The sequence below is a fragment of the Schistocerca serialis genome, chromosome 1 (assembly GCF_023864345.2).
Source record: "Schistocerca serialis cubense isolate TAMUIC-IGC-003099 chromosome 1, iqSchSeri2.2, whole genome shotgun sequence".
In the NCBI taxonomy this organism is placed as follows: Eukaryota; Metazoa; Arthropoda; class Insecta; order Orthoptera; family Acrididae; genus Schistocerca; species Schistocerca serialis.
This window is the reverse complement of record NC_064638.1, coordinates 526,919,672-526,946,800: the sequence shown is the minus strand read 5'-3', so window position 1 is coordinate 526,946,800 and position 27,129 is coordinate 526,919,672. Positions and strand designations below refer to the sequence as shown.

The 27,129-nt window shown below is 39.0% G+C and overlaps 2 protein-coding genes across 3 annotated transcripts in view; one reads left to right on the top strand and one right to left on the bottom strand.

The window, feature by feature from the left end:
* Positions 1-7,244, bottom strand: part of LOC126474759 (protein BANP-like) — a 197,184-nt gene extending 189,940 nt beyond the window's left edge. The window contains exon 1 of the mRNA XM_050102239.1: positions 7,109-7,244. The gene's annotated coding sequence lies outside the window, so the exon portion shown is untranslated. The remainder of the gene's footprint in view (positions 1-7,108) is intronic.
* LOC126474770 (cleavage and polyadenylation specificity factor subunit 5) overlaps positions 7,200-27,129 on the top strand; it is a 110,875-nt gene continuing 90,945 nt past the window's right edge. The window contains exons 1-2 of one of the 2 annotated variants that reach the window (XM_050102249.1): positions 7,200-7,411; positions 8,510-8,710. In XM_050102249.1, the coding sequence (XP_049958206.1) occupies positions 7,296-7,411; positions 8,510-8,710 (317 nt within the window). In that variant the 5' untranslated portion in view covers positions 7,200-7,295. Of the gene's footprint in view, positions 7,412-7,442; positions 7,658-8,509; positions 8,711-27,129 lie in introns of those variants that run through there. The other variant, XM_050102256.1, reaches the window with a different exon arrangement.

Genomic DNA, 27,129 nt, shown 5'->3' with positions numbered 1-27,129 from the left:
ATTCGTACGGAGTGTAGCCATGTATGGAAGTGAAACTTGGACCAGAAGAAGGGATCGGTTGGTAGGACATGTTCTGAGGCATCAAGTGATCACCAATTTAGTATTGGAGGGCAGCGTGGAGGGTAAAAATCGTAGAGGGAGACCAAGAGATGAATACACTAAGCAGATTCAGAAGGATGTAGGTTGCAGTAGGTACTGGGAGATAAAAAAGCTTGCACAGGATAGAGTAGCATGGAGAGCTGCATCAAACCAGTCTCAGGACTGAAGACCACCACACACACACATCAGAACATAAGATTTACAGTGGAGGTGGAGAAGGACGGAAAGTTACCCTTCTTAGATGTACTGGTGGAGCGAAAATCAGATGGACGTCTCGGACATTCTGTGCACAGAAAACCGACGCATACAGATTTATATCTAAACGCGCGTAGTTTTCACCACCCAGCTCAGAAGAGAGCTATGCTGAACACCTTGGTACACAGAGCAAGGACTATTTCGGACAAGGATCATCTCGGCTCCGAGATTAACCATCTGACGACGGTATTCATAAAAAATGGTTATTCTGATCGTGATATCAGATCTGGCGAAGAAACCAAGATAGGACGCTGTTCGAACAGATCAAGAGGACCAACACATCGCGCGGCTACCATTCTGCGGTGCAACGACCAGCAAGATCGGCAGAGTCCTGAGCCGGCAAGGAATCAGACCAGTCTTCCGGCCACCCAGGAAGATTAAGGAAATGCTGCGACCCGTGAAAGATAATCTTGGCCTGAGAGTACCAGGAATTTACAGTATTCCTTGCGAGTGTGGCAAAAGTTATGTGGGCCAGTCTATAAGAACTGTCGCTGATCGCAGTGTGGAACATCAGCGTCACCTGAAATACAGGTATCTAGAGAAATCAGCAGTGGCTGAGCACAGTTTGTTAAATAAACATAAGATTTTATTCGATGAAACAAGACTACTTGCTCACGCTTCAAACTATTGGGACTCTGTCATCAGGGAAGCAGTTGAAATTAGACTCTGTGAAAATAATTTCAACAGAGATTCCGGTTATGCACTCAGCAATGCATGGAAGCACGCAATTGATATAGAAAGAGCGCAGAGGGAGACTTCTTACATTCCTCGCAGTTCTCCGCCTGTTGCGATGGATGGCGCTGCAAGCAACGCTGGATAAAGCGCGCAAACAAAATCTATGGATATAGAGGCCGCCACCTCAGTACGCATCGGTTTCACCGTGACGTCATCCAGCCAATGAGAAGCCGTCTACTGCTTATAAAAGCGGAAGCCTCACCGGTCCACGACAGTCAGTTTTACCCCTGATGAAGATGACGGAGGTAGTCATCGAAAGCTTGGGATTTTATCCAAATTTGACGCGGCAAGTAAACCGAGAACTTTTTATGCAAATAGAGCTATTACTTAATTGCTACCAAGTAACCCACCCCATATGAAAAATGCCACAGTGTAAGGATACATTTCAACAAAGGTATGATTCAGCTGAAATATAAAATCTGACCTTTCATTTATTACTAGAAAATGCAATAACAGAAATTTACAAGTTATCCAGCATACTGTAGCAACAAGTAGTGCCAATAAGAAAACGTTCACACCACAAAATGAGATTATGAACTTTGTTCAAATATGCCCTCGTTTCCCCTACCACAATCATCCGTGCTAGTGCTCCTGTTTTTATTGAGATATGTTCAAGGTAACGTTCAATTTCAACTACGGATCTCCATTAAATGTTGCATTATTTATTAAAGCAAGCTAAGCACTTGCTAAACCCTACAAAATTTGTGTGTGTTGTATCCCTCTGATCATCATCTCTAGTTATGTTATACTTGTTAACAAGATGGGTGGTACAGATTTGCAATTTCCAATATTCAAGCAGGTAGAGGAGCCATATAGACTCATAGCAATGTCATCTTAAAGTACAAAAGGTGTTTCAGATTTATACGACAAACATGCTTTTGTAATGCATGTTTGTAACTGAACAGGTCAGGTGCACAACCCCAAAGATGAAAGTAGATTGTGTTCTCTCGCCTTTATGAGGAACACACCACTATTTGAACATCCACTGGAAGAAAGTAGCTACTAAAACACTCTAGTCTTTGGTCCTTTTTTATTTTGGGTACTTTAGCTGATTTTTTACTTCTAACTCAGCACCAGTGAACATAATATAACAGGACTGAATCTTCTTAGGCTGTGTAGATATTCTACAAGGAATTCTGGCAGAACTCTAAGTCACTACATCAGACTTAGGCAACTCCTCTTAGTCAGAAATGTTTGGAAACACAGAAAAACTTCAAAGAGTAGTAGGCTAGTACAGATTTCAGTAATTAAAATCCCACAAAGTTTGTTTATTTTGCACTCTTCCCTTCATTAAAGTGTGCAGAATAACATTTCACCACAATATTAACAACAATAATGAATAGCAATAACATCCCCATGATACACTTTCTCCTCCTGAACTTTGCTAAAAAGAGTAGGATTTGTTAATACAACACAATAAATGAAAATGATGGCTAGCATGACAATGCTATAATGTAAAGGAATACACAATGCAGGCACAAAAAGAGTCAGTTGCATCCAGAATAAAACGCATGTGCTGAGAAATTAAATAAAAAATTCATTTATAAACAAACTGAAAAGCATTTTCCCTCAAAAACTCCCACTCCTGCTGGATATTTTTATGGAGACAGAATTATCTACCTGACCAAATGAAATATTTTTGGTAAAAACTTAAATAATACCAAGAGATGCATTACAATGCTAATATATATTTTCGAATGATCTGTACCAATAACTATCCCTGCTCATCAATTTAGAAACGATGGATGACTGGCGGCCAAAACGAATTTGGAAAACAGTTTCACAACACAGAAGGAAAAAGAGGATGCCCACCAACATGAAAAAAAGGTGTCTGTTTATGAGGCACTAATAGCTGTTACCAGGAAGAAGAGTGGATCAACAGAAATAAATGGAAAATGGGAAGCAATAAACAAACACATAATATGATCACAAAGATCTACACCAGACTTCAATTAAGTCTACAATGACTGTCATGGGTTATAAAGTTTTCCACCTCTAACATGAAGCCTAACACTTAACATCAGCAAGAGCAGCAATTTCTACATTGATTGTTGTTTTATTACTTTTTACAATCCTCGCATGGTTAGATCCACAGTTTGAAATGTCTGACACAAAGCTCTCGACATTACTAAATGAAAAATGGATGTGTGTCTGCTACAAATTGGCTTCAAAGTCCAATCACTCTTGCATTACTTTCTAAAACGTATTTAATTATTTATAATCTTCAGTGTATCTGCAACTGGCACACAATACTTGTGCTTCTTGTTTGATCTATGGAGAGCACCACAACCAATGACTCTCATACATCGCTCACCTAACAGTATCTTCAATCTTGTTGAAAACTTTTTGGTGGTAGGGTAATATGATTGTTCTTTGTTTTCTTCAACATTGAAAGTCTCTCAAAACTCACATGTATGATCTTCTTCCAGTCTTATGTCACCAATGTATTTGGTGATAGCTAATGCTACATTCAAAATCTGTAACCAGTCATTTATCAGTGGAACATCTCCCGAATGGCTGAAATATGCTGAAGTTAAGCCACTGTTTAAGAAGGGAGATACAGAAATAGCATCAAATTTCCGTCCAATTTCACTGTTGCCAGCATTCTCAAAAATTTTCGAAAAAGTAATGTACAGTCAGCTTTATAACCATCTTATCTCAAATAACATACTGTCAAAGTCACTGTTTGGATTTATAAAAGGTTCTGATATTGAGAAGGCTATCTACACTTACAGTGAAAATGTGCTTAATTCATTAGACAAAAAATTGCAGGCTACTGGTATATTTTGTGATCTGTCAAAGGCATTTGACTGTGTAAATCAAAATATCCTTTTAAGTAAATTAGAATATTATAGTGTAACAGGAAAAGCTGCAAAATGGTTCAAATCTTATATCTCTGGCAGGAAACGAAGGGTGTTATTAGGAAAGAGACGTGTATCAAGCTATCAGGCATCATCCAACTGGGATCTAATTACATGTGGGGTCCAACAAGGTTCCATTTTGGGCCCCTTACTTTTTCTTGTGTATATCAATGGGTCGACAGAAGCATCCGATCCCACGCGTCGGCTTTGACCCGTGACGTATGGGTGTTGTCGTGTGTGACGTCATGACGGCGCGGAGTTTGGTTTGTGAGTGTGGCATGTTTGTATATGTCGTCGTGTTGTGGTTTGTTGTGCTCTCTGGTGGTACGTTCAGGGTTTTTGTTTGTGTGGTGTAATTGGCTCAGCTTGCTTTTGCTCATTATCCAGAACTGTACGAGTGTCGGCTGTGTTTGTAGTGGAATTCGTTTCAGTGAGCTAACGATTTTGTGTGAAGGTTAATTTAGTGTTGTTCGCTGCACATCGTGTGGTAATTTTAGTAAAATTAATCGGTTGTTGTTTTTGTTCAGGAATGGGTATGACGGATAAAATTAACAGTGCGCAGGTCAAGGGAAGTGTTCGATCCCAATGTGTGGCTGTGTATATTGATATTGGTATCGGGAGATGTTTTTGAGCTATATAGGCCAAGGGAAGTGTTTGATCCTAATTTATGGGATCGGGAGCTGCTGTTGAGCTATATAGGTCAAGGGAAGTGTCCGATTCCAGATGATATTGTGTTTAGTGGTATTTGGGGAGTTTTGTGATGTCGGTTTTTTCGTCGTTTTGTGTGGTTTTGTATGGGGGTGGGTGACTAAATTTGTTTATATTTAGTTTGCCCCCACCCAAAAACACCACATTTCCCGTGCTTGTCCCGTTAGTGTCATTAGGCTTTTTGTGGAAAGTGTGTGTGTTTGTTTTTCGAGGATTTTCGTCATAATGTATACGTACCGACTTTATATGCGCCATACTGGAATCGTGGTTTATGGTCGTTTCCGCCATATTTGTGACGTCATGGGTCAAAGCAGACAGGCGGTATCGGACACTTCCATATTTCCATATCAATGACCTTTCATCAGTAACATTACCAGGTGCCAAGTTCGTTTTGTTTGCCGATGATACAAACATTGCAATAAATAGCAAATCAAGTGTAGTCGTAGAAAGCACAGCTAATAAAATATTTGTGGACATTAATCACTGGTTCCTAGCCAATTCTTTGTCACTAAACTTTGAAAAAACACACTACATGCAGTTCGGAACTTGTAAAGGGTGTCCCACGAGTATATGTCTAATGTACGATGACAAGAAGATAGAAGAAGTGGACAGTGTTAAATTCTTGGGATTACAGCTTGATAATAAATTCAACTGGGAGGAGCACACCACAGAACTGCTGAAGCGTCTTAACAAATCTCTGTTTGCAATGCGAATTTTGTCAGACATAGGGGATATAAAAATGAAACAGCTGGCATACTATGCTTACTTTCATTCCATAATGTCATATGGGATTATTTTTTGGGGTAATTCATCAAGCAAAGCTAAAGTTTTCCGGGCACAAAAATGTACAGTAAGAGTTATATGTGGTGTGAACGCAAGAACATCCTGCAGAAGCCTGTTTAGGGAACTAGGTATACTAACTACTGCTTCCCAATATATTTATTCCTTAATGAAATTTGTCATTAAAAATTCCTTAATGAAATTTGTCATTAAAAATATATCACTTTTTCAAACCAAAAGCTCAATTCGTGGAATCAATACTAGAAATAAGAATAATCTTCACAAGGATTTAAAGTCATATATAAAGATGATGTGAATTACCAAACGAAAGTGCTGGCAGATTGATAGACACACAAACACAAACATACACACAAAATTTTTGTGTTTGTTTGTGTGTCTATCAACCTGCCAGCACTTTCGTTTGGTAAGTCACATCATCTTTGTTTTTAGATATATTTTTCCCATGTGGAATGTTTCCCTCTTTTTATATATATATATATATATATGTATATATATATATATATATCTTCTGCACAATTTCAGTGCAGTAATGCGTTCATTGTAAATGTGTGTGTGTGTGTGTGTGTGTGTGTGTGTGTGTGTGTGTGTGTGTGTGAGAGAGAGAGAGAGAGAGAGAGAGAGAGAGAGAGAGAGAGAACAATCTAACTTCTGCACCATTTCAGTGCAGTAATGTGTTCATTGTAAATAAGTATTATAGTAGTTGTATTACATGTTTATTACCTTATAAATAAATAAAAAACTTTTTTATTTTAAATTCCGTGCATTAGTATATGTAAAATGACTCTTTCATATAGTGTTCATTAAAAAATGACAATCATTCCACTTGGGACCTGTGAAATGGTACATTAGCTTAGTTGTTTTAGTTGTAAATATTTGTCATGTACTGTTGTTTTTCTGACATGTTCCACATCCTGGAGGGCCTCCTCACTACGGATCAATTGGAATGAAGTAAATCTAATCATCTAATTATCTTCTAGATATGAGAGTTTCTGCATAGCAAAAGGATAATGGGACTGCGCTAGATATCATGAGCTTTAATCACGAAACTGGCAGCACGATTTTGACCAATTACAGGAATGTGCATTGTATTCTTACGTATCAATGAGTGGCTGCCACATCAAACATAAAAAAAAACGATAGGCCTAATTTTAGAATTCGGATCGTTATTTGGGCACACAATTGCGAGAATGTACGCCTTCCATTTGCTAACTGAAGGAAGGCTTGGGCGTCTCTTAGTACGTGTACTTTCCCTAAAGTGCGGCAATGTTTTTCTTCTCACAAATCCAATCAGATTTGTATTACTGAGTACTGGCAATCACTGCCCTTTACTATAATTATGATTAAGTAATGTCAATGCATTACTTAGGTGCTGAAAAAAAATTCTGCCAACAATTCATTCTAATCACAGGTCAACTTTTCTGTAAACAAAAACGCGATTCGAGGCGAAAGTACATGTATTTGGTGAAAGTTTGCAGCTAATAGACACAATCTGTAATCATTGTCATTCCATTCAGTTGTGGTGCAGTGTGTCAATGCGCATACAAATGAGATTTTAATACGTTGGGTAACGCAGTGCTCACTATTATAACAATAGGAATGTGGTATTTCTTATCAGCTGCTTCAAATTCCCCTCGTCCTAGTATACTCACGCGATTTCACGTTTTCAACGATGCAATGGCGTCCACCACCAGCTGGCTTGTTGAGCCAATCGAAAGCAGCGTTTCTGGTAGCCACACTACAAACAGCCAACAAGAAGTGGCGTCATGCACGTCGTCCATCTTGTCCATACCTAAGAAATAAAGTAGTTTTCACATCTTTGTTAAGATTGTTGTTGCAATGACTGCAAATCAGATTAAAGGTAGCGGTTGGCCGCGAAGAGGAAGTCAAAATGCAACTTTCGATGCCAAATATGTCGCAAATCAGTCGATTACTATCAACAGGACAATTAATCTGTGAGTAGTAGAGTACTTCTTTTCCTGTAAAGCGAGGGCCACCGATTCGTAGGCGCAGGGGCTGGCATGGTGGACGTGTTTTGTTAGTTAGGCGGTGTGGGAACCCTGTGCGTTAGTAAAGTGAGCGACAAAGTTGAAAGCTTGGTGTGTAGGGCGTTGCTAAAGTATTTGTGGCTGGTCTTTAATGCCTGAAGAATCACTAATTATGTTGCACGAGAAAAGAACCCTTTCTCGCGACATTAAAATGTAAGCGAAGTCTTATTTGCATCTGACTCGTTAGGTTATATTTATTTGGAAAGAAATGCTGTTTACTTACTACGCATCCGTATCACTTTTGTTGTTACTGAAATAATTCCTTGCACGGTGTGTTTTGTGTAACGGGTATAGTAATTTTGCGTAATAAATGAACCGGTACGGCACGTATTTTGAATTCCTCATTTAATATCGACATCTTGGGGGACGTTTCGGCATAATTGCCGATGGATTTCTGGAGGTTAAAACAGTAAACACAGTGCTTTTTTAATTGAAAAGTGGTTAAAATACCAATATCGAATGTGTTGAATTGTTTGTAGAAATTTTATAAACAAAGTTTGAGAGGTTTCTAACTTTTACGTAAGTATAGGAATGTTGATGGCGACATGCTTTGCGGTGCATAACGATGATAACAGCCGCAAGTTAAATTCATTGATAGAGAGGGTAAAGAAACTTATAAATGAACACAAGACTTTTATAAACTTCAGGAAGCTTCGTATCATGTTTGGAAGCATTGGTGTCTCTAGAATTCGCCGTAACAGAAAGAATCAGACATTTTCATCACCGGCACTTTCCATCTCACAGTTTTGAACGGTTGATATATCTGGAGAGGGCGCATGAAAGTAGTAGTCTTAAAAGTATAAGAATAAAGACGTCATGCATCTTGTATTATTGTACACATTACGTGTTCGGTAATCTGACATAATATATTCCTTTAACTGTTAACTAGTTGCAGATGGTCAGGATTATTTATGGCGCTAGTGTTGCTGATGTAATGTAACTGAGGTATGCAGTAAAACGTTTTTTTCTTTGATACAAATGTATTTTAAACGTTATTTTTATTAGGTACCCACTCACCAACTACACCTTTGGAACTAAGGAGCCTTTATTTGAGAAGGATCCATCAGTGCCTGCAAGGTTTCAAAGGATGAGGGATGAATTTGAAAAGATTGGAATGCGAAGAAGTGTTGAAGGAGTTCTACTTGTACATGAGCATGGTTTACCACATGTTTTGTTATTACAACTTGGGACAACATTCTTTAAATTGTGAGTACAGAAATGGTAACATTATGCTTACCTTTCATTGAATTCTCTCTCTCTCTCTCTCTCTCTCTCTCTCTCTCTCTCTCTCTCTGTGTGTGTGTGTGTGTGTGTGTGTGTGTGTGTGTGTGTGTGTGTGTGTGTCCCTAACATCTTAGATTATATTCCTCTAGTAGAAGGAATAGTTTGATAGGACACATCTTGAGGCTGGTAAATGGAGGAAAGTGTGGAAGGTAAAAATTATAGAGGGAGATGACTACAGCAAACGGATTTGAATAGATGTGGGTTTCAACAGGTATGTGCAGATGAAGAGGCTTGCAGTGGTAGGCTAGCATGGAGAGCTGCTTCAGACTGAAAATCACAACACGCAGAAGGGACTGCTTCGAGACTTGTTTTTAGTGTGCAGAAGTGTTGAACTGTGGTTTCATTGAATGTTTTGATGACATGTAATGTTTTCTACAGTCTCTTGTAATGAAATGTAGAAGTCATTTAACAGCAGTAGGGGGTGTTTAACATTTCATGAAGTCTCGGTTCCATACCACTTCCTTTGAAACAGTAATTTTCACAGTTGTTTGGAAAGGTAAACAAGATTGTTTACAACAAAAGTTATTCAGTTATAAATGAGAAGACTGTTCCTCATAGAAATAAATCACAGGAAACTACCCTCAAAGTGCAGTGATTTCTGTGTGAAAGTGAAAGAATGCTCTTTGCAGAAACCACTGGTGCTATTACGAGAGAAATTTAGTGGTACTGAGGTACTTGTGTGGATGTAGTGCATTGTAGCAGTCACTTAAGTGTTCAGAGCAACAGTAGTTGCGGAAATTGTGATATGTGATTGTAGTAGATTGTGACGAGATTTTTTATAATGATCATATTGAGATCATTTCCAACAAAAGTACACTAGACTCTTGCTAAATCAGCCATTCCTCGCACATATGGGTGCTGGATTTGTAGAAGTGCTGGACAGTCGAGTATCAAAAGATAGATTCATTTTTACAGAAAACTTAGTCCTTGGATGTGTACATGCACATTAGTATCACTCGACATTCACTATGAAACGTGTCCCAAAGTTTTAATTGTCACCATGATGATACGCATTGGTAGTATGCTTTATCACACACGTCTTTCCAAGCATTTCATAGGTCCTGCCCTGTTTCTGATTGTTGCATAATGTACTCATGGAAAACGTCTCCAGCTTCAGCTTGAGCAGTTTGAGGTATCATATGTTCTCTCTTCGTATATCCTTTTCTTCATTAGTTTCATCGTAACTTACCTGTGAGCTTATGATTACCTCTTTTCTGCTGAAGTTTGATCATAAATAGTTGCTCATCCAATATCGTTGACAGGGACAATGGTTTTCTGTGAGGAACCTTAGTTCAGTTTATATCTAATTTCGAGTTTCTGCTTGAAGTCTTGCTTAATGTATTTCTCTTTAGAAAGTATGATAATTATCCGTAAGAAAAGCCACCATTTCAAAGTGTACAGTAATGTTGAACATTGCATTAACTGACAACATTGTTGCAGAGAAAATTTCATTATTGTAGGCGACATTTCAGATTGAACCACTTAAAGCTGGAAGTGTGCCGGACTACTGAGGTTCAGTGTATTTCTGAAGTTATTGTAACATAAGTGTGAGTTTGCACTATTGCATTTGATCAGTTATGTAGAAACAATGGAGGCAGTATGTGTGTTTGATATAAATTTATTACATTTCATGCCCTTTTTGTGAGTTATGTAGTATGCTAGTTTTAGGCATTATGATTTCATGAAAGTTACTGCATGGGGATTGTTTCTAGGCAAAATGCGAAATTGCTGTCAAAAAGTCTTGTGAAATGATGGCTGCTTGAAAAGTGTGCTCATAGTAAAACCATTCTATAAAACAATTGTTTATTTTTTGGAAAATTATTCTTGTTTTCATTGCTAGCTTTGTCAGTTTTGTGAGGAATTTCTTTCCTGCTTATTTGAAAGGTGTAATACTTTTGTGGAAAAGTGTCTCAAAATTGTATAAAACATTTATCCTTTGACTGCTGTTAATGAGTTTACTCGTCGTGCTGCCTGCTGCTCCCTAGCTGATAACAAGTTTAGTTGCAGCTGCTGCAATTCCGCTGAGTGCTGTTGATGAGCTAAGTTACACCTGTTTGCCAGCCCCTGAGAGCTGGTGACGAGTATAGATGTACTGCTACACGAGTGCTGATGAAGAGAGAGGTCCCCAATGGACTTCCCACACCGTGTCTCAGTAGCCTTTTGCAGATCTGGCTGCTAGCTTGTTATCTGATTCTCTGTCTGTTGTGAGTTTAGATCTGGGGCGGGCAGGAATCCTGCACCTGTGCGGTGCACTTGCACGTGTGCAGTTAACAGGTGTTCAGCATACACACGGGCAAGCTGGCCACCCGCTTCTCTTCCCTCCCCACCATACTGTCTCTCCGCTCCTTCCTCGGTAATGCGTTTTGTTTACTAGCTTGCTTTATTGAAAGAAGGAATAAAGTTAGTAGGAGTGCTTGAAAGAAATCATGGCTTGAAAGAGTACCTAGTACCTACGATATGTTTTATTTAATTATCACATGTGGAGTTTACAATACGTTTAATGTCTGGAACAAAATTTCTACATACAAACGCAAACAGTTATGTAAATTTTCATCACTTATGTTTGCTCTTAACTCAGACTTATTAATTTTCATAACAGGAAAAAATCTCTCACAAACATATGTCGAGCCAAACATTGACATTATCTTCATGGCTTCACAATGGAGATGAGGAAACTCTTGCTGTGGAAAGTCGTGATAAAAGTCTATTACACATCTTGCCAAAAGGAACTTGTCTCTGACGAGAATTACACTGTAGATCTATTAATTCCATTTGCAAATTGGTATGAATATCATCTACAGAAACAGTAAATGGTCTCGAGAACCATTCAAAAGCTTGGGATAAATATGACATACGCCCAAAACGCTTGAGAAGTTCCTCTTTTGGTGCACCAAGTGCGGAAACATATTCTTTGCAATTCTGCTCTCACACGCAGTAGACAGAGTAGGGAAATGCACTGTGTTTCCCGACGAGAGCTGTCGTTCCCACAGTTCAAGCTTGCACCTTTTCAGCCATTTCACAAATTAGCTGATTTTCTCTTTGCAAACTTGTGTTCAATGCATTCATGTGTCCAGTAATGTCCACTAAAAATGCAAGTTCGGCAACCCACTCTGGATCTTCTAACTTGGGGTCGTACCTTCCTTTGTCCTTTAAAAAATGATTTATTGGCGTTCTCAGCTCAAAAAATCTTTTGAGTACATTACCGCAGCCAAGCCAGCGGACTTCACTGTGGTATGGTATGTCACTGTACTCTTCCCCAATTTCAGCTAAATATGTGTGAAACTGTGTATGTGTAAGCCCATGGGATCTCAAATAATTAACTGCCCGAATAACCACTTGCATATTTTTCTGCTTTTGCACAGAGTACTTCTTGGTGCAAAATGCAGTGGATGCTGTACAGTGATTCTTCTGTATGCTGTAGCTTTTTTCTTAGTAATCCAGCAAATACCATTTGTTCCCCTTTCATTGCAGGTGCTCTCTCTGTTGTCACTGACACCAAACGTTCCCAGTTTAAGCTGGCTGAATAGACAGCTTTTTCAACGCCTTTTAGGATGTCCCTGCCGGTGGTCATGCTTTTTAAAGATATCATATCTAACACAGCCTCTGTTATGTGCAGAGCAGTGTCCACACTGTAGACATAAATCACTGATTGCGCAATGTCTGAAATATCTGTGGACTCAAGTGCGGTGGAAAATGAAATAAAATCCTGCACTGCTTTCCTTAGTTGACGGTAAACGCCACCTGCCATGACACACAAACAACGACATACAGTCCGCCGAGAAAGAGTGATAGCTCGAGACTGATTTGCATTCAGTGGACAAAGTAAATCGGCAGCGTCACTGATGTCCACCTATATAAACGCACATTCAGCAAATGGTTTTCCAGCTCTCGCTATATTAAGTGCAGTCTTATAACTTGCACGTACTGCTATACTATCATTGTTGTCCTCCTGAAAAATTGAAGACAGTGCTCTGTAAAATGTTAAATCAGTTAGATGAGAGTCATGACGAAAGAAAGTTGCAGATCTCTCATAACAAAAGCAACTTACGTCAGATTCATCTAGTATTGTCAGATTGCTCTTAAGCTCTGTCAGTTTCCCTATCTGCTCAGAATCCTACAATAAATTGTACTCATCCTTGTGAAATTTATTATAATGGCGTTCAATACGAAACTTCCGCTGACCAGTGAGGATACTGCCACATATTAAACATTTCGAATTTTCACGTTTTTGCACCAAGAAAACGTGATTCTCCCATTCCTTTTTAAAAGATAGCAATTCTCCACTTCTCTGTTTCCTTGATTCACTCTGCATTTTCTCGTTCTTGAAATACAACGTTCACTACGTAGTGGTCACTTCGCATCATCGTCTGCAGCTTAGCCTAGTACGACACCGCTGCAACCTGCCGGCTGTCGCCACTGCCCCGGTTGACGATTGCACGTGAGCAGCATGTGCAGCGCTGTGCGCTCATGAGCCGCGTGCAACGTTTGCCCATCCCTGGTTTAGGTTCATCAGTATGTACATCAGTCTTCTTGTAGTCCTGTATCTTACTGAGAAAACGGCAAGACGATGTGGGTGCCCTGGGGAAGAAATCATGGAGATTCTTAAAAGGAGTGACAGTGAGGACTAACTACATCATTTTGGTGAAAGTGATGGCTGTTCCACAGAATCGGAGAGCTGTAGTAATAAACCATCAAAGTCGACAGGGGTGTCAGTGCTTATATTTAACAAAAGACATTAGTTGTTTTGAATCTGAAGAATTAGGTGATTGTGAAATTCCTATGAAGAAATCGCATCTTACCGATAAATTTGATTGGAAAGAAAATGGTTTTCAGCCAGTTAATCATTATTTGATGACCTACTATTGGGTCGTGTGTCAAATAAGGAATGAGCCAAGTGTTCTGTCAGTTTTCATGTTATTCCTTATAGAAGAACTATTGAACCATATAGCTGACAAAAAAATTGGTTTTATTTATTCACCAAGGAGAATAATCCAGAATCCGTGCATTCTCGAATATCAAAGTAGAAAGATACTGAATGTGAAGAAATGTTTTGTTTGATGGGTGTGTGTCTTCTGATGCCTCGCATTAAGAAACTGAAAATTAGCGAATACTGGACCAGATATGTTTTCCTAAATACTCCAGTTTTTAGTGAACGTATGTCAAGAGATCGCTTTTCATTACTTATGAGAATGTTACATTTCAGTGACTACTCTACTAATATTGGAGGGACAGATTATTAAAAATTAGGGATATTGTCAGGAAATTTTGTACAGCTTTCCGTTGTGCATTGAATCCACATCAGAAACTCTGCATTGATGAAAGTTTGTTATTATTCAAAGGACGCTCATCATTCAGACAATTCATTCCATTGAAATGGAGTAGATTCGGAATAAAAACATTTGTGTTACACGATTGTAAGACTGGCAAGGTCTTAGATTTCATTGTTCATTCAGTGACCTCAACAGAAACTGAATTCCACAATTTGGGGAAAAGTGGTAACACAGTGGGAACACTTATAAAGCCCTATTTAGAATGTGGACATTGGTGCTGAAGCCCAGACTTATTTTTCTGGCTCCATAGTCGTGGAAGAATGCATGTGGTACTGTCTGCAAGAACAGACACCAAACATGCTGAAACTTAAGAAGAAACTGAAAAGAGGAGATATAGAATTTATATGTACTAATACAATGTTTGCTAAAAAGCGACAAAAGGGAAGTGTGGGTGACGAACACATGTAACACCACAAAAATGGTCGACGTGGGAAAGACTGATAGAAATACTGAGAGAAAATTAAGAAATCACAAAGCATTGTAAATTATAACTTGAACATGGGAGCAGTTGACTGTTCTGATAAGTTGCTTAGCTCTGTAAGATGTATAGGGAAAACAATGGAGTGGTACAAGAAGTTTTCTTTTCACATTCTCGATCTGTGTGTGTTGTAAATGCTTGTGTCCTACACAGGTAATTAACACATTGTAAAATGTTGATAGAGTTTCATCTGTTACTGGTAAAGGAACTTACTGAAACATAGGCATCAGAGCACAGAAAAGCTGGCTGGCAGGGGTAGGTGTTCTGATGATAACCTCTAAAGTTTGTGGGGAAGGAATTTTCCAAACATAATAAGTGAGCATTCCAAGAGACGCATGGTAACACATAAATGCACTGTTTTCTAGAAACAGCAAATGCGCCGAGAAAGCAGGTTTGAATGTAAAACTTGCAACGTGCCACTGTGGGTTGTACCCTGTTTTAAAACTAACACACAAAAAATAATTACTAATCACAACACAGAACAAATACAGTGGTGCTATCAGAAAAAAACATCGAAAATGAAAAAATTATAAAAAGTAAAAACAAAATAAAAATCTATTCTTAACTTCGCCATTGTTGGTGCAATGCCCGGAGCGAAAAGGAGGATGGAAAATATATTCACACAGTGTAAAAGGAACTCCTAAATTTACAGTTCATGACTTTCAATCTGCTCTAAAAAGGAATTTAATATCCTAACAAAAAGACAGACTTCACAGCTTTCAAATGTTGGAAAATCTGTTGAGAACTTAGTGCAACAATTAAAAGCACAGTAGAAGAAAAAAGATCTCTTGCAGATATTCAATCATTTCCAGTGATTCCAAATTATAAAGCAGCGATTACCATCTGCAAAGGACAGCTGCATCTGTACATGGATGGAACACTTTACAATCAGGGACGGCCAAGAACGCGGCACGTGTGCATGCACGCGTGCCGAGCTTTCACACGAGTGCAGATCGCTCCCTTCTGACGTCACATGTCCCCCACCACCACACCAGCTGACTGTGCACACATGCGTGTAACTACGAACACGCCCCATGCGACAGTGCATTCGCGTAAAGAATACCGCCCTGCTAGCATGTGGCTTAGTTTCATATTACGACATTTGATAATATTAAGCTCTGTACAACACAAAGTGTTGAGCAATACTGAATCTTTGTTGGCTGTTGGTACACCTACAGAAAAATAACAATAACGCTGGGTTTGAAACTGCATTTCACCAACAATATCGTGCCTCTCACATCGTCACTCGTAAAATTCTTACATCATTTAAGCTGAGATATAGAAACGGATGTAAAAGTAGTCTACAGCATGCAGTATGATGTGGAATAAGTGATTCCAACTAATGTGAAACAAGCAAATTTTATTATCTGGAACTACTGCACAGAATTTGCAATAACTATAATTCTCAACAAAACATATGACAAATACAACAGAATTATCACCATTAATTTAATTATTTTTGGTTCGCTGTAGACATAATAAAGTTCATATCCGGCACATGGATAAACGTAGACAGTTTCTCGTATTTTCCTCCCTCAGATTGCCACGTAATCGTGACTTATTTAGTTTCATAATCTAAAAAAACCTTTCGCACACGTATGTCGATCCAAACATTGATATAACTTTTGCAGCCTCATTGTGGAGATGGGGAAACTCTTCCCGAGGAAAACCTTCGTAAAAGAATTTGTCCTTTAAATGGGAATTACACTGCAGATCGATCAATTCCATTTGCAAATGCACTGGGGCACTTTCAGCTTAAACGGCAAAGGGTCTAGAAAATAGTTAAAGAACAGATGTCAGACTGGCAGTGTCCTGAAACGTTTACAAAATTGTGCCTGTAGTTCCTCCAACAGAGAAACGAATTTTTCAGAAGTTGTGTTTTCTCTTACTTTGGAGAGCGTAGGGAAATGGGCGGTATTCTTTGTCATGAGTTGTTCCTTCCACAATGCGAGTTTCTTATATTAAATGCATCCACTTTTTTCATGAGATCAAAAATAAGCTCCTTCTCACCTTGCAAAGTCCTATTGAGAGCGTTCAAGTGTGCAGTCAGATCAACTGAAAAGGCAAGGTCTGCAATCCATTTTGGATCTTCTAATTTTGACTCTGCCTTTCCTTTTTCCTTCAGGAGCTCAACAATAGCGAGTCTTAAATTGAAAAATCTCTCGAGGCATGACCCTCGACTTAACCAACATATTTCCCAGTGCTAAATAACATCTCCGTACTCTTTGTTCAGTTTCATGAGAAACTGTTGAAACTGATGGTGTACTAAGCCATGCGACTTCAAAAAATTTACTGTGGTGACTACCAACTTCATCACGTGCTCCAAATTTGCATATTTAGCACAAAGAGCTTCTTGGTGTACAAAACAATGATTCCGTACAAATCTTACGTCGATCGTCCAAGTTTTTTACGCAACAATGCTACAAGCTTATTTTGAGGCCTCGAATTGCTGGCACTCCATCCGTAGTGACTGAAACTAACATTTTCCAGTTCAGGTCAATGGCTTCAACTGCCTCTTCCAACTGCTTTTAGCAAGTCTGTACCCCTCGTTGTGTCTTTCATTGGTACTAAATTTAACAGTTCTTCCATCACGTGCAAATTTGTGTCGACTCCACGAACGTAAATCGCTATTTGTGCTGTGTCCAAAATATTGGTGGACTCGTCCAAAGCAATCAAGAATGCAATAAACTTGCAGGCACTATCAATTAACTGCCTGTAGACATCCGCTTTGTCTGTGTAGAAAGACTAATTTCACTAAACTTCTTTACTTCCAGTGGCGTCAAGAGTTCCGTCACCCCAACAATACACTCCTTGATGAAATCACCATCACTGATAGGCTTATTCGCTGTTGCAATTTTGAGCGCTATTTTGTAGCTTGCTCTTAAATACAGGTTCGGTTGCAGTCTTAAAAAAAAATTGAGTGGACTCTAAATTCGAATTCTAACGACAAATATGTACGAATACAAACATCAGAAACACAAATATTTGTAAGGGGTACTCACGTTCAGTCTGTCTCGCTGCATAACACTACGTCTTCTTAATTCTGTCAACTTGTTTGATCTATCAGCCCCAACTAAATCATTAAGTTCTTTGTGTGTGGTGTTATAATGCTGTTCTATGGCAAATTTGTGGTGCCCGGCGAGTATGCGACTGCATAATAGATATTGAGAATTTTCATCTTCTCTTCGAAAAAATATTGCAATTCCCATTGAGCTCTGAAAGCTCGTTGCATTGTCACTACCACGCCTCTTTGTGAGTGTGTGTTCCATTGCAACAACCACTGTACAGTACTTATAAACTTCCTACAAATCGCTAACAAATAGCAGGGAATAAATATGGCTGCCACTATGAATCAACTATCGCAACCTATGCCGGATGAAAAGATGTCGCATCGCACAGCTAGTCTAATGTCGCGCCGTGCCGAGCAGTGCCGCGAAAGACCGAGAAAAGCCAAGTAGTGGCGAGGTGGACTGAACCCTGGACGGCAATATTATTATTGTTGTTGCTTTCTCCTGTTAATGACATAGTACAATGTTTTGAACAACAAAAACAATGTACAGTAATCTATGTCTTACTGCATTCAGTTTTGAGTTAGTACAGCGAGGATACCATAGAGTAGTGCAGATGATATAAATGGGTATGCAAGAAAGAACAGTAAACTACTGAGGTAAATGTAATGAATCACGTCACTTTCGGCATAAGCAATAAAAATCTTATAAAAAAAAATGCAAGATATAACTCTTAGCACTGGAAAATAGTTTTAACAATTCAGTTTGAGTCTGCAGTAATTCATCTGCAGAGAAACTCTGTAGTGAGCGCATTTATTATGTATCAGCTGTGAGAGGGCACAGTGCTTCATCTGGAGTCATGGTCACTCCAGAAATATTCAGAGTGCAGGTGGCTGGGTTACGCCGCAGGCCGCAGCACCTCATTGTGCCAAGCAGATACTGCGCATCCAGCAGTCAAAGGGTTAAGCTTGAAATTTGAGTCCTACATTATGTTCTTTTCTTCATTGTTACAGAATAACGGAGAGAATTTCTTATTGTTTAAATGAATACCAAGCTAAAATAGTCAGCGTTGACAAAGTAGCCAAGATACTATTCAAAATTTGTTAAATGCTAGCTTACTTTGTTTACTTTCCCTCTTGTTAGCTTCGTGGAATTATGGTAGATATGGTGAGACTCCAATCAATGTATTGTTTAAACTGTAGGAATGTGCAGTGGGTATATTTTGGTGAGGACAGTCTCCCATGTGAAGGCATCTTAAATTATATTGAGCGTTTTCTACTCGCATGTCTTGGTGGTTTACATACAACAGTTTAAACCTGTTTAGGAAGAACTGTAATATGCCTGGAGGCAGTCAATGGCATACAAATAATGTTTTCCTCATAGTCTAGGGAAGTCCTGTTTAGTATTATGGAAGGCTAAACATCCTCATTGTAAAGAGGCCTCTTCTAGTCTGTTTTTAAAGGTTCATCTACATCTACATTTATAGTTCGCAAGCCACCCAGTGGTGTGTGGCGGAGGGCACTTTACGTGCCTCTGTCATTACCTCCCTTTCCTGTTCCAGTCGTGTATGGTTCGCGGGAAGAACGACTGCCGGAAAGCCTCCATGTGCGCTCAATTCTCTCTAATTTTACATTCGTGATCTACTCGGGAGGTATAAGTAAGGGGGAAGCAATATATTCGATACCTCATCCAGAAACGCACCCTCTCGAAACCTGGACAGCAAGCAACACCGCAATGCAGAGAGCCTCTCTTGCAGAATCTGCCACTTGAGTTTGTTAAACATCTCCGTAACGCTATCACGGTTACCAAATAACCCTGTGACGAAACGCGCCGCTCTTCTTTGGATCTTCTCTATCTCCTCCGCCAACCCGACCTGGTACGGATCTCACACTGATGAGCAATACTCAAGTATAGGCCGAACTAGTGTTTTGTAAGCCACCTCCTTTGTTGATGGACTAAATTTTCTAAGGACTCTCCCAATGAATCTCAACCTGGTACCCGCCTTACCAACAATTAATTTTATATGATCATTCCACTTCAGATCGTTCCATACTCATACTCCCAGATATTTTACAGGAGTAACTGCTACCAGTGTTTGTTCCGCTATCATATAATCATACAATAAAGGATCTTCTTTCTATGTATTTGCAATACATTACATTTGTCTATTTTAAGGGTCAGTTGCCACTCCCTGCACCAAGTGCCTATCCGCTGCAGATCTTCCTGTATTTCGCTACAATTTTCTAATGCTGCAACTTATCAGTATACTACAGCATCATCCGCAAAAAGCCGCATGCAACTTCCGACACTATCTACTAGGCCATTTATATATATTGTGAAAAGCAATGGTCCCATAACACTCCCCTGTGGCACGCCAGAGGTTACTTTGTCTGTAGACGTCTCTCCATTGATAACAACATGCTGTGTTCTGTTTGCTAAAAACTCTTCAATCCAGCCACACAGCTGGTCTGATATTCCGTAGGCTCTTACTTTGTTTATCAGGCGACAGTGCGGAACTGTATCGAACGCCTTCCGGAAGTCAAGAAAGATAGCATCTACCTGGGAGCCTGTATCTAATATTTTCTGGGTCTCATGAACAAATAAAGCGAATTGGGTCTCACACGATCGCTGTTTCCGGAATCCATGTTGATTCCTGCATAGTAGATTCTGGGTTTCCAAAAACAACATGATACTCGAGCAAAAAACATGTTCTAAAATTCAACAACAGATCGACGTCAGAGATATAGGTCTATAGTTTTGAGCATCTGCTCGACGACCCTTCTTGAAGACTGGGACTACCTGTGCTCTTTTCCAATCATTTGGAACCTTCCGTTCCTCTAGAGACTTGCGGTACACGGCTGTTAGAAGGGGGGCAAGTTCTTTCGCGTACTCTGTGTAGAATCGAATTGGTATCCCGTCAGGTCCGGTGGACTTTCCTCTGTTGAGTGATTCCAGTTGCTTTTCTATTCCTTGGACACTTATTTCGATGTCAGCCATTTTTTCGTTTGTGTGAGGATTTAGAGAAGGAACTGCAGTGCGGTCTTCCTCTGTGAAACAGCTTTGGAAAAAGCTGTTTAGTATTTCAGCTTTACACGTGTCATCCTCTGTTTCAATGCCATCATCATCCCGGAGTGTCTGGATATGCTGTTTCGAGCCACTTACTTATTTAACGTAAGACCAGAAATTCCGAGGATTTTTTGTCGAGTCGGTACATAGAATTTTACTTTCGAATTCACTGAACGCTTCATGCGTAGCCCTCCTTACGCTAACTTTGACATCGTTTAGCTTCTGTTTGTCTGAGAGGTTTTGGCTGCGTTTAAACTTGGCAGTTAAGCTCTCTTTGCTTTCGCAGTAGTTTCCTAACTTGTTGTTGTACCACGGTGGGTTTTTCCCGTCCCTCACAGTTTTACTCGACACTTACCTGTCTAAAACGCATTTTACGATTGCCTTGAATTTTTTCCATAAACACTCAACATTGCCAGTGTGGGAACAGAAAATTTCTTTTTGATCTGTTAGGTAGTCTGAAATCTGCCTTCTATTACTATTGCTAAACAGATAAACCTTCCTCCCTTTTTTTATATTCCTATTAACTTCCATATTCAGGGATGCTGCAACGGCCTTATGATCACTGATTCCCTGTTCTGCACATACAGAGTCGAAAAGTTCGGGTCTGTTTGTTATCAGTAGGTCCAAGATGTTATCTCCACGAGTCGGTTCTCTGTTTAATTGCTCGAGGTAATTTTCGGATAGTGCACTCAGTATAATGTCACTCGATGCTCTGTCCCTACCACCCGTCCTAAACATCTGAGTGTCCCAGTCTATATCTGGTAAATTGAAATCTCCACCTAAGACTATAACATGCTGAGAAAATTTATGTGAAATGTATTCCAAATTTCCTCTCAGTTGTTCTGCCACTAATGCTGCTGAGTCGTGAGGTCGGTAAAAGGAGCCAATTATTAACCTAGCTCGGTTGTTGAGTGTAGCCTCCACCCATAATAATTCACAGGAACTATCCACTTCTATTTCACTACAGGATAAACTACTACTAACAGCGACGAACACTCCACCACCGGTTCCATGCAGTCTATCCTTTCTAAACACCGTCTGTACCTTTGTAAAAATTTCGGCAGAATTTATCTCTGGCTTCAGCCAGCTTTCTGTACCTATAACAATTTCAGCTTCGATGCTTTCTATCAGCACTTGAAGTTCTGGTACTTTACCAACGCAGCTTCGACAGTTTACAATTACAATACCGATTGCTGCTTGGTCCCCGCATGTCCTGACGTTGCCCTGCACCCGTTGAGGCTGTTGCCCTTTCTGTACTTGCCCAAGGCCATCTAACCTAAAAAACCGCCCAGCCCAAGCCACACAACCCCTGCTACCCATGTAGCCGCTTGTTGCGTGTAGTGCTTGTTGTGTTCCTCCGATTCATAGTGACACACGTCATTGGTGCCGACATGAGCTACTACCTGCAGATAGGTGCACCCTGTACCCTTCATGGCATCCGGAAGGACCCTTTCCATATCTGGAATGACTCCCCCGGTATGCACACGAAGTGCACATTGGTTTTCTTCCCCTCCCTTGCAGCCATATCCCTAAGGGGCCCCCTTACGCGCCTGACATTGGAACTCCCAACTACCAGTAAACCCACCCTCTGCACCTGTACATAATCTGTTAGCTTTGCTCTTCTGTTCACTGGTCTGTCAAACAAGCTCATACATGTACCAGTAGTAGTTGTTTACATGGAAAATCCCAATTTTTAATAAAAAAAAATCACTTTCTAAATTCAATAAACTTAGGCATTACAGCACTGTATTCAAACCTAAATGTCTTTATGGAGCAGTAACTTTAGTTTTAAATAGAAAGAGGGATACTGAAGACATTCGAAAGAAAAAGAATTATTATGAAAATATTTGGCACTAAAATTACCCATGTAGAAACTTATAGTTGAGAAGTAATAAGGAAGTAGAATAACACACACTTCCATGGTGATGTGAGAGAATGAAGACTTAAATTTTATAAGCATATTAAAAGAATGCCACACACTAGATTGACAAAACAAATAGTGGAATTCTAAGAGAAGTAACGCTAAAATTGAGCCAATTTAATGGATTGCTATGGTTAAGGAAGATCTTAAATTAACCAGTATAACTCAGGCAGACATTACAGATAGAAAAACAAAAGATATTTGCTAGGAAAGTTGGTCAGAGGGCAATTAGAAAACAGACTGGGACCCTGTGGCCCATTGAAAGAAAGAGTCTTCATTCTGAAAGGATGAAACAAATTTTGACGCAAAGGAAGGCCAACCATCAAAAGTGGTCCTATTGGGCCCATACGTGAATAATATAAAGGTTTTGAATCTTAAAATCACCATATCGCAAAAGTACTTTGTACCATTTTGTTAAGTTTCTTGTAAGCTGTAAAAGTATGTGCTAATTGCCGATACTCGTTGTTGTGGTCGTCATTCTGAAGACTGTTTTGATGCAGCTGTCCATGCTATTCTGTCCTGTGCAAGTATCTTCATCTCTAAATTACTGCTAAAGCGTACATCCTTGTGAATATGTTTATTGTATTCATCTTTTGGTCTCCCTCTACCAATTTCACCCCTCCACACTTCCCTCCCATTACTGATCCTTTGGTGTCTCAGGATGTGTCCTATTAACTGAGCCCTTCTTCTAGTTAGGAATTTTTTTCCCCCATTTTTCTCTTCCCCCTCCTCCTGAGTTCTATTCAGCACCTCCTCATTAGTTACTTGATCTACCTGCCTAATCTTCAGCTTTGTTCTGTAGCACCACATTTAAAAAGATTCTGTTCTGCTCTTGTCTAAGCTGTTTTTATTGCCCCATGGTTCCCTTCCATACTGGGTTACACCTCTTACAAATAAACTACTGAAAAGTGTTTTCTAACACTAAAATCTATAATGAAAATTAATAAATTTCTTTTCTTCAGAAATGCTTTTCATGTCATTGCAAGTCTACATTTTATATCCTCTTCACTTTGTCCATCAGTTATTTTGCAGCCAAAATGGAAAAACTCATCTACTTGTTTGCACCTTGTCCTAATTTAACTCCCTCAGCATCGCCTTATTTAATTCGACTAAATTCCATTTTCCTTGTTTTGCTTTTGTTGATGTTAGTCTTACATCCTCATTGAAAGACACTGCCCATTCTGTTCAACTACTCTTCCCTGTCCTTTACTTTCTCTGGCAGAATTAAAAATGTCATCGGCAGACATCAAAGTTTTTATTTTGTCTCACTGAACTTTAACTCCTACTCCAAATTTTTCTTTCTTTTCCTTTACTGCTTGCTTAATGTAGGGCCTGAATAACATTGAGGTAGGCTACAACCCTGTCTCACTCCCCTCTCAACCACTGCTTCCCTTTCACACCCCTCAACTCTTGTAACAGGTGTCTGGTTTGTGTACTAGTGCACTCCCTGTATTTTATCTCTGCTACCTTCAGAATTTCAAAGAGAGTGTTGCTGTCAACATTTTCAGAAGTTTTGGCTAAAGTTACATACTGCACTCAAAAAAAGGCTATGAATAATTTATATAATTATACCCTCATTTCACAACTGCATCAATACTGACCAACATTATTAATTAGACAGTGATGTAGCTGTTATTTCATAGTATGTTATTTAATTAATTGTTTATTTATCTTCAACAAGAAAGATGTTATATTGATCCTCTAGCAATCCTTGCTTATTAGAGTGCAGTATATATATATATATATATATATATATATATATATATATATATAAATCAAAGATGATGTGACTTACCAAATGAAAGTGCTGGCAGGTCGACAGACACACAAACGTACACCCAAAATTCAAGCTTTCGCAACAAACTGTTGCCTCATCAGGAAAGAGGGAAAGACGAAAGGATGTGGGTTTTAAGGGAGAGGGTAAGGAGTCATTCCAATCCCGGGAGCGGAAAGACTTACCTTAGGGGGAAAAAAGGATGGGTATACACTCGCGCACACACACACATATTTCCTACGTGGAATGTTTCCCTCTATTATATATATATATATATATATATATATATATATATATATCGACCTGCCAGCGCTTTTGTTTGGTAAGTTTCATCATCTTTCTTTTTAGATATATATATATATATATATATATATATATATATATATATATATATATATATATATATATATATAAACAAAGATGATGTGACTTACCAAATGAAAGTGCTGGCAGATATATAATTTTGCAGCTTTCTTTCGAATGAGATAACCTAGTTCTCCCAAGTAGTAATGACAGATTATTCATGTAACACCACATTCTTTTCAATAAAATGTGTTCTTCCAGTGGCAGTTATGGGGACTTAATTTACAAAGTGTGAAGTTTTTTTTATTGGTCAGTTTATCTGCTTTTCATGGTAATGAGAAAAGAGCTGATTCTGCAAGGAAGTACAAATAAAACATTTATTTCTCCGTTTTCAGCTCTTGATAGTACACAAGCCATCAATTGTTTCCATAGGCATAGGCAACAAGTCCTGTAAATTGTTCAAAAGCATGTGGCATCTGGACCCACTTGAGTTTTATGAACATAAAAATTCTTAAAACTCACAATTTTTGCTTTACCTTTTGTTTTGGTGATAGGAATTAAATGAATGTTACTTCTGAATCCCTGCGACTGCTGTAGTTTTATAAACTCTTTTTGCCAACTTCCTTTTTTATGCTACATGCCCAGTGCTTTCCTCATAAAGATGACTGATGGCGTGTATGCTTTCCTCCATTTGGGTCATGGTGTGCTTCCACAACATTCTTAATATGAATGTTAAGAAAAACATTTCACCTTTTATTTGCATTTATTGAGCTATTGGTTTCATTTTATTCAGAAAGTAGATCACATTCTTTATTTTTTTAAAGAGTAGGGAAAAAAATATTGTATGCATTTGAAAGAGATGCTTAAATACTACTATTCAGCATAGTCTCCACACAAATTGGGGCACTTAGTGGTGAACAAGCTTTTAATTTCCATTGTTAAATTCTACCATCTGAGAGACTTAGACCAGTTAGTCACTCTTTCTCGCAGTTCCGCGTAACTGTCAAAAATACTGCGTTGTGAGCCAGGTCGTCTTTGTTGGAAATATACGGTAGTCACTTTGTGCAAGATATGCACTACACGGCAGATAAGGAAACAGGTCCCACTTGAAAGCAACAAGTAATTTTCGAGCACAATTTGCAGTGTTTGGTCGAGTGTTCTCCTGCAAAAATAAAATTTTGAGCTCAACTCTCCTCTACACGTATTCTGAATTGCTCTTTCCCAGTGTTTGACAATACCTCGCATAGTTTATTGTTGCGTTGGGTTCAGGAAAATTGATGGACACACTTTACCTGTCGCAAAACAGTCGCTGTCTGTCTGCAAGTGTTTTCTTGGTTTTCTAGGTGGCTTGGTGTACCCCACTTCATAGACTGCAATTTAGTCTCACAATTCACGTGTTTGACCCACGAGTCATCTCCATTAAGATTGTCGCATGATGAGTTACCATGGTTTTTGTAAGAATTCAGAAATATCAGTGATGCAGTCAGGTGCTGGCCCTTATGCTTTTCTGTAAAAAAAAAATTTGGTACTCGTCTAGCACAAAATTTGAAATAACATCGCTTCTGTGCAATGATTTGCTGCATCAAAACTCATGAAATTTTTTGGAAAACTAAACAAGAGCTCTGTCATTAAGATTCCGCAGTTTTCTTGAATCTTCTTATTGACTTTTGTGACCAATTCATCAGTCACAATGCTTCGTCATCTACTTCCTTCTCCATTGTAAACTTTAGCTCAGCCACTTTTAAACCTAATGCGCCATTGTTGCACTACACCTTCAGTGATTACATTGTTTCCATGCACTTTATACAATTGCCGAAAATTTCCATCAGTTTATGGGTTTTGCCAATAAAAACATCATTCCTACCGCATTTCACAACTCGTGGGATTTTCAGTTGTGGCATACATTCAAAACTTTTATTAGATAACAGAAAAAAAAGTGAATGTCTCACTAACATAGCTGGATGCTGATTGAATGGACAAATCCTAAGACAATGATATGACCATGCTAGCCCCACCCATTATTGCTGCAGGCAAAAAGGTAATATACTTTCTGGACAGACCTTGTGTATTAACATCGTCTTGTGACAAAGTGGCACAAACGTCAGTGCCTTGTACAAGTACAATATTCCTCATTGTTTGTTGTTATTGGTATTTGTCATATTCTAACATATGCCTTTCAGCCTTTTATTGCCTAATTAAACATTTTTAAATCATGACATTGGTACTTTTCTGGAACTTTATCTCCTGAGCATGTGCGTTACATGTGCCTGGCACTTTACCTCCTGAGCACGTTTTACACGTACAAACAAAAAACTGGTCCTCTTTCCCTCACCAGTGCTTTGCTAACTTTATCTCCACAGTTCGTGGTTGGCTTTTCCTTTTTTCTCTATGGTCGGCTAACCACCATCACACTCTGTGAGATTTTAATTTGTTTTGTGTGGTCTTTGTGTAAGTTTCTCTT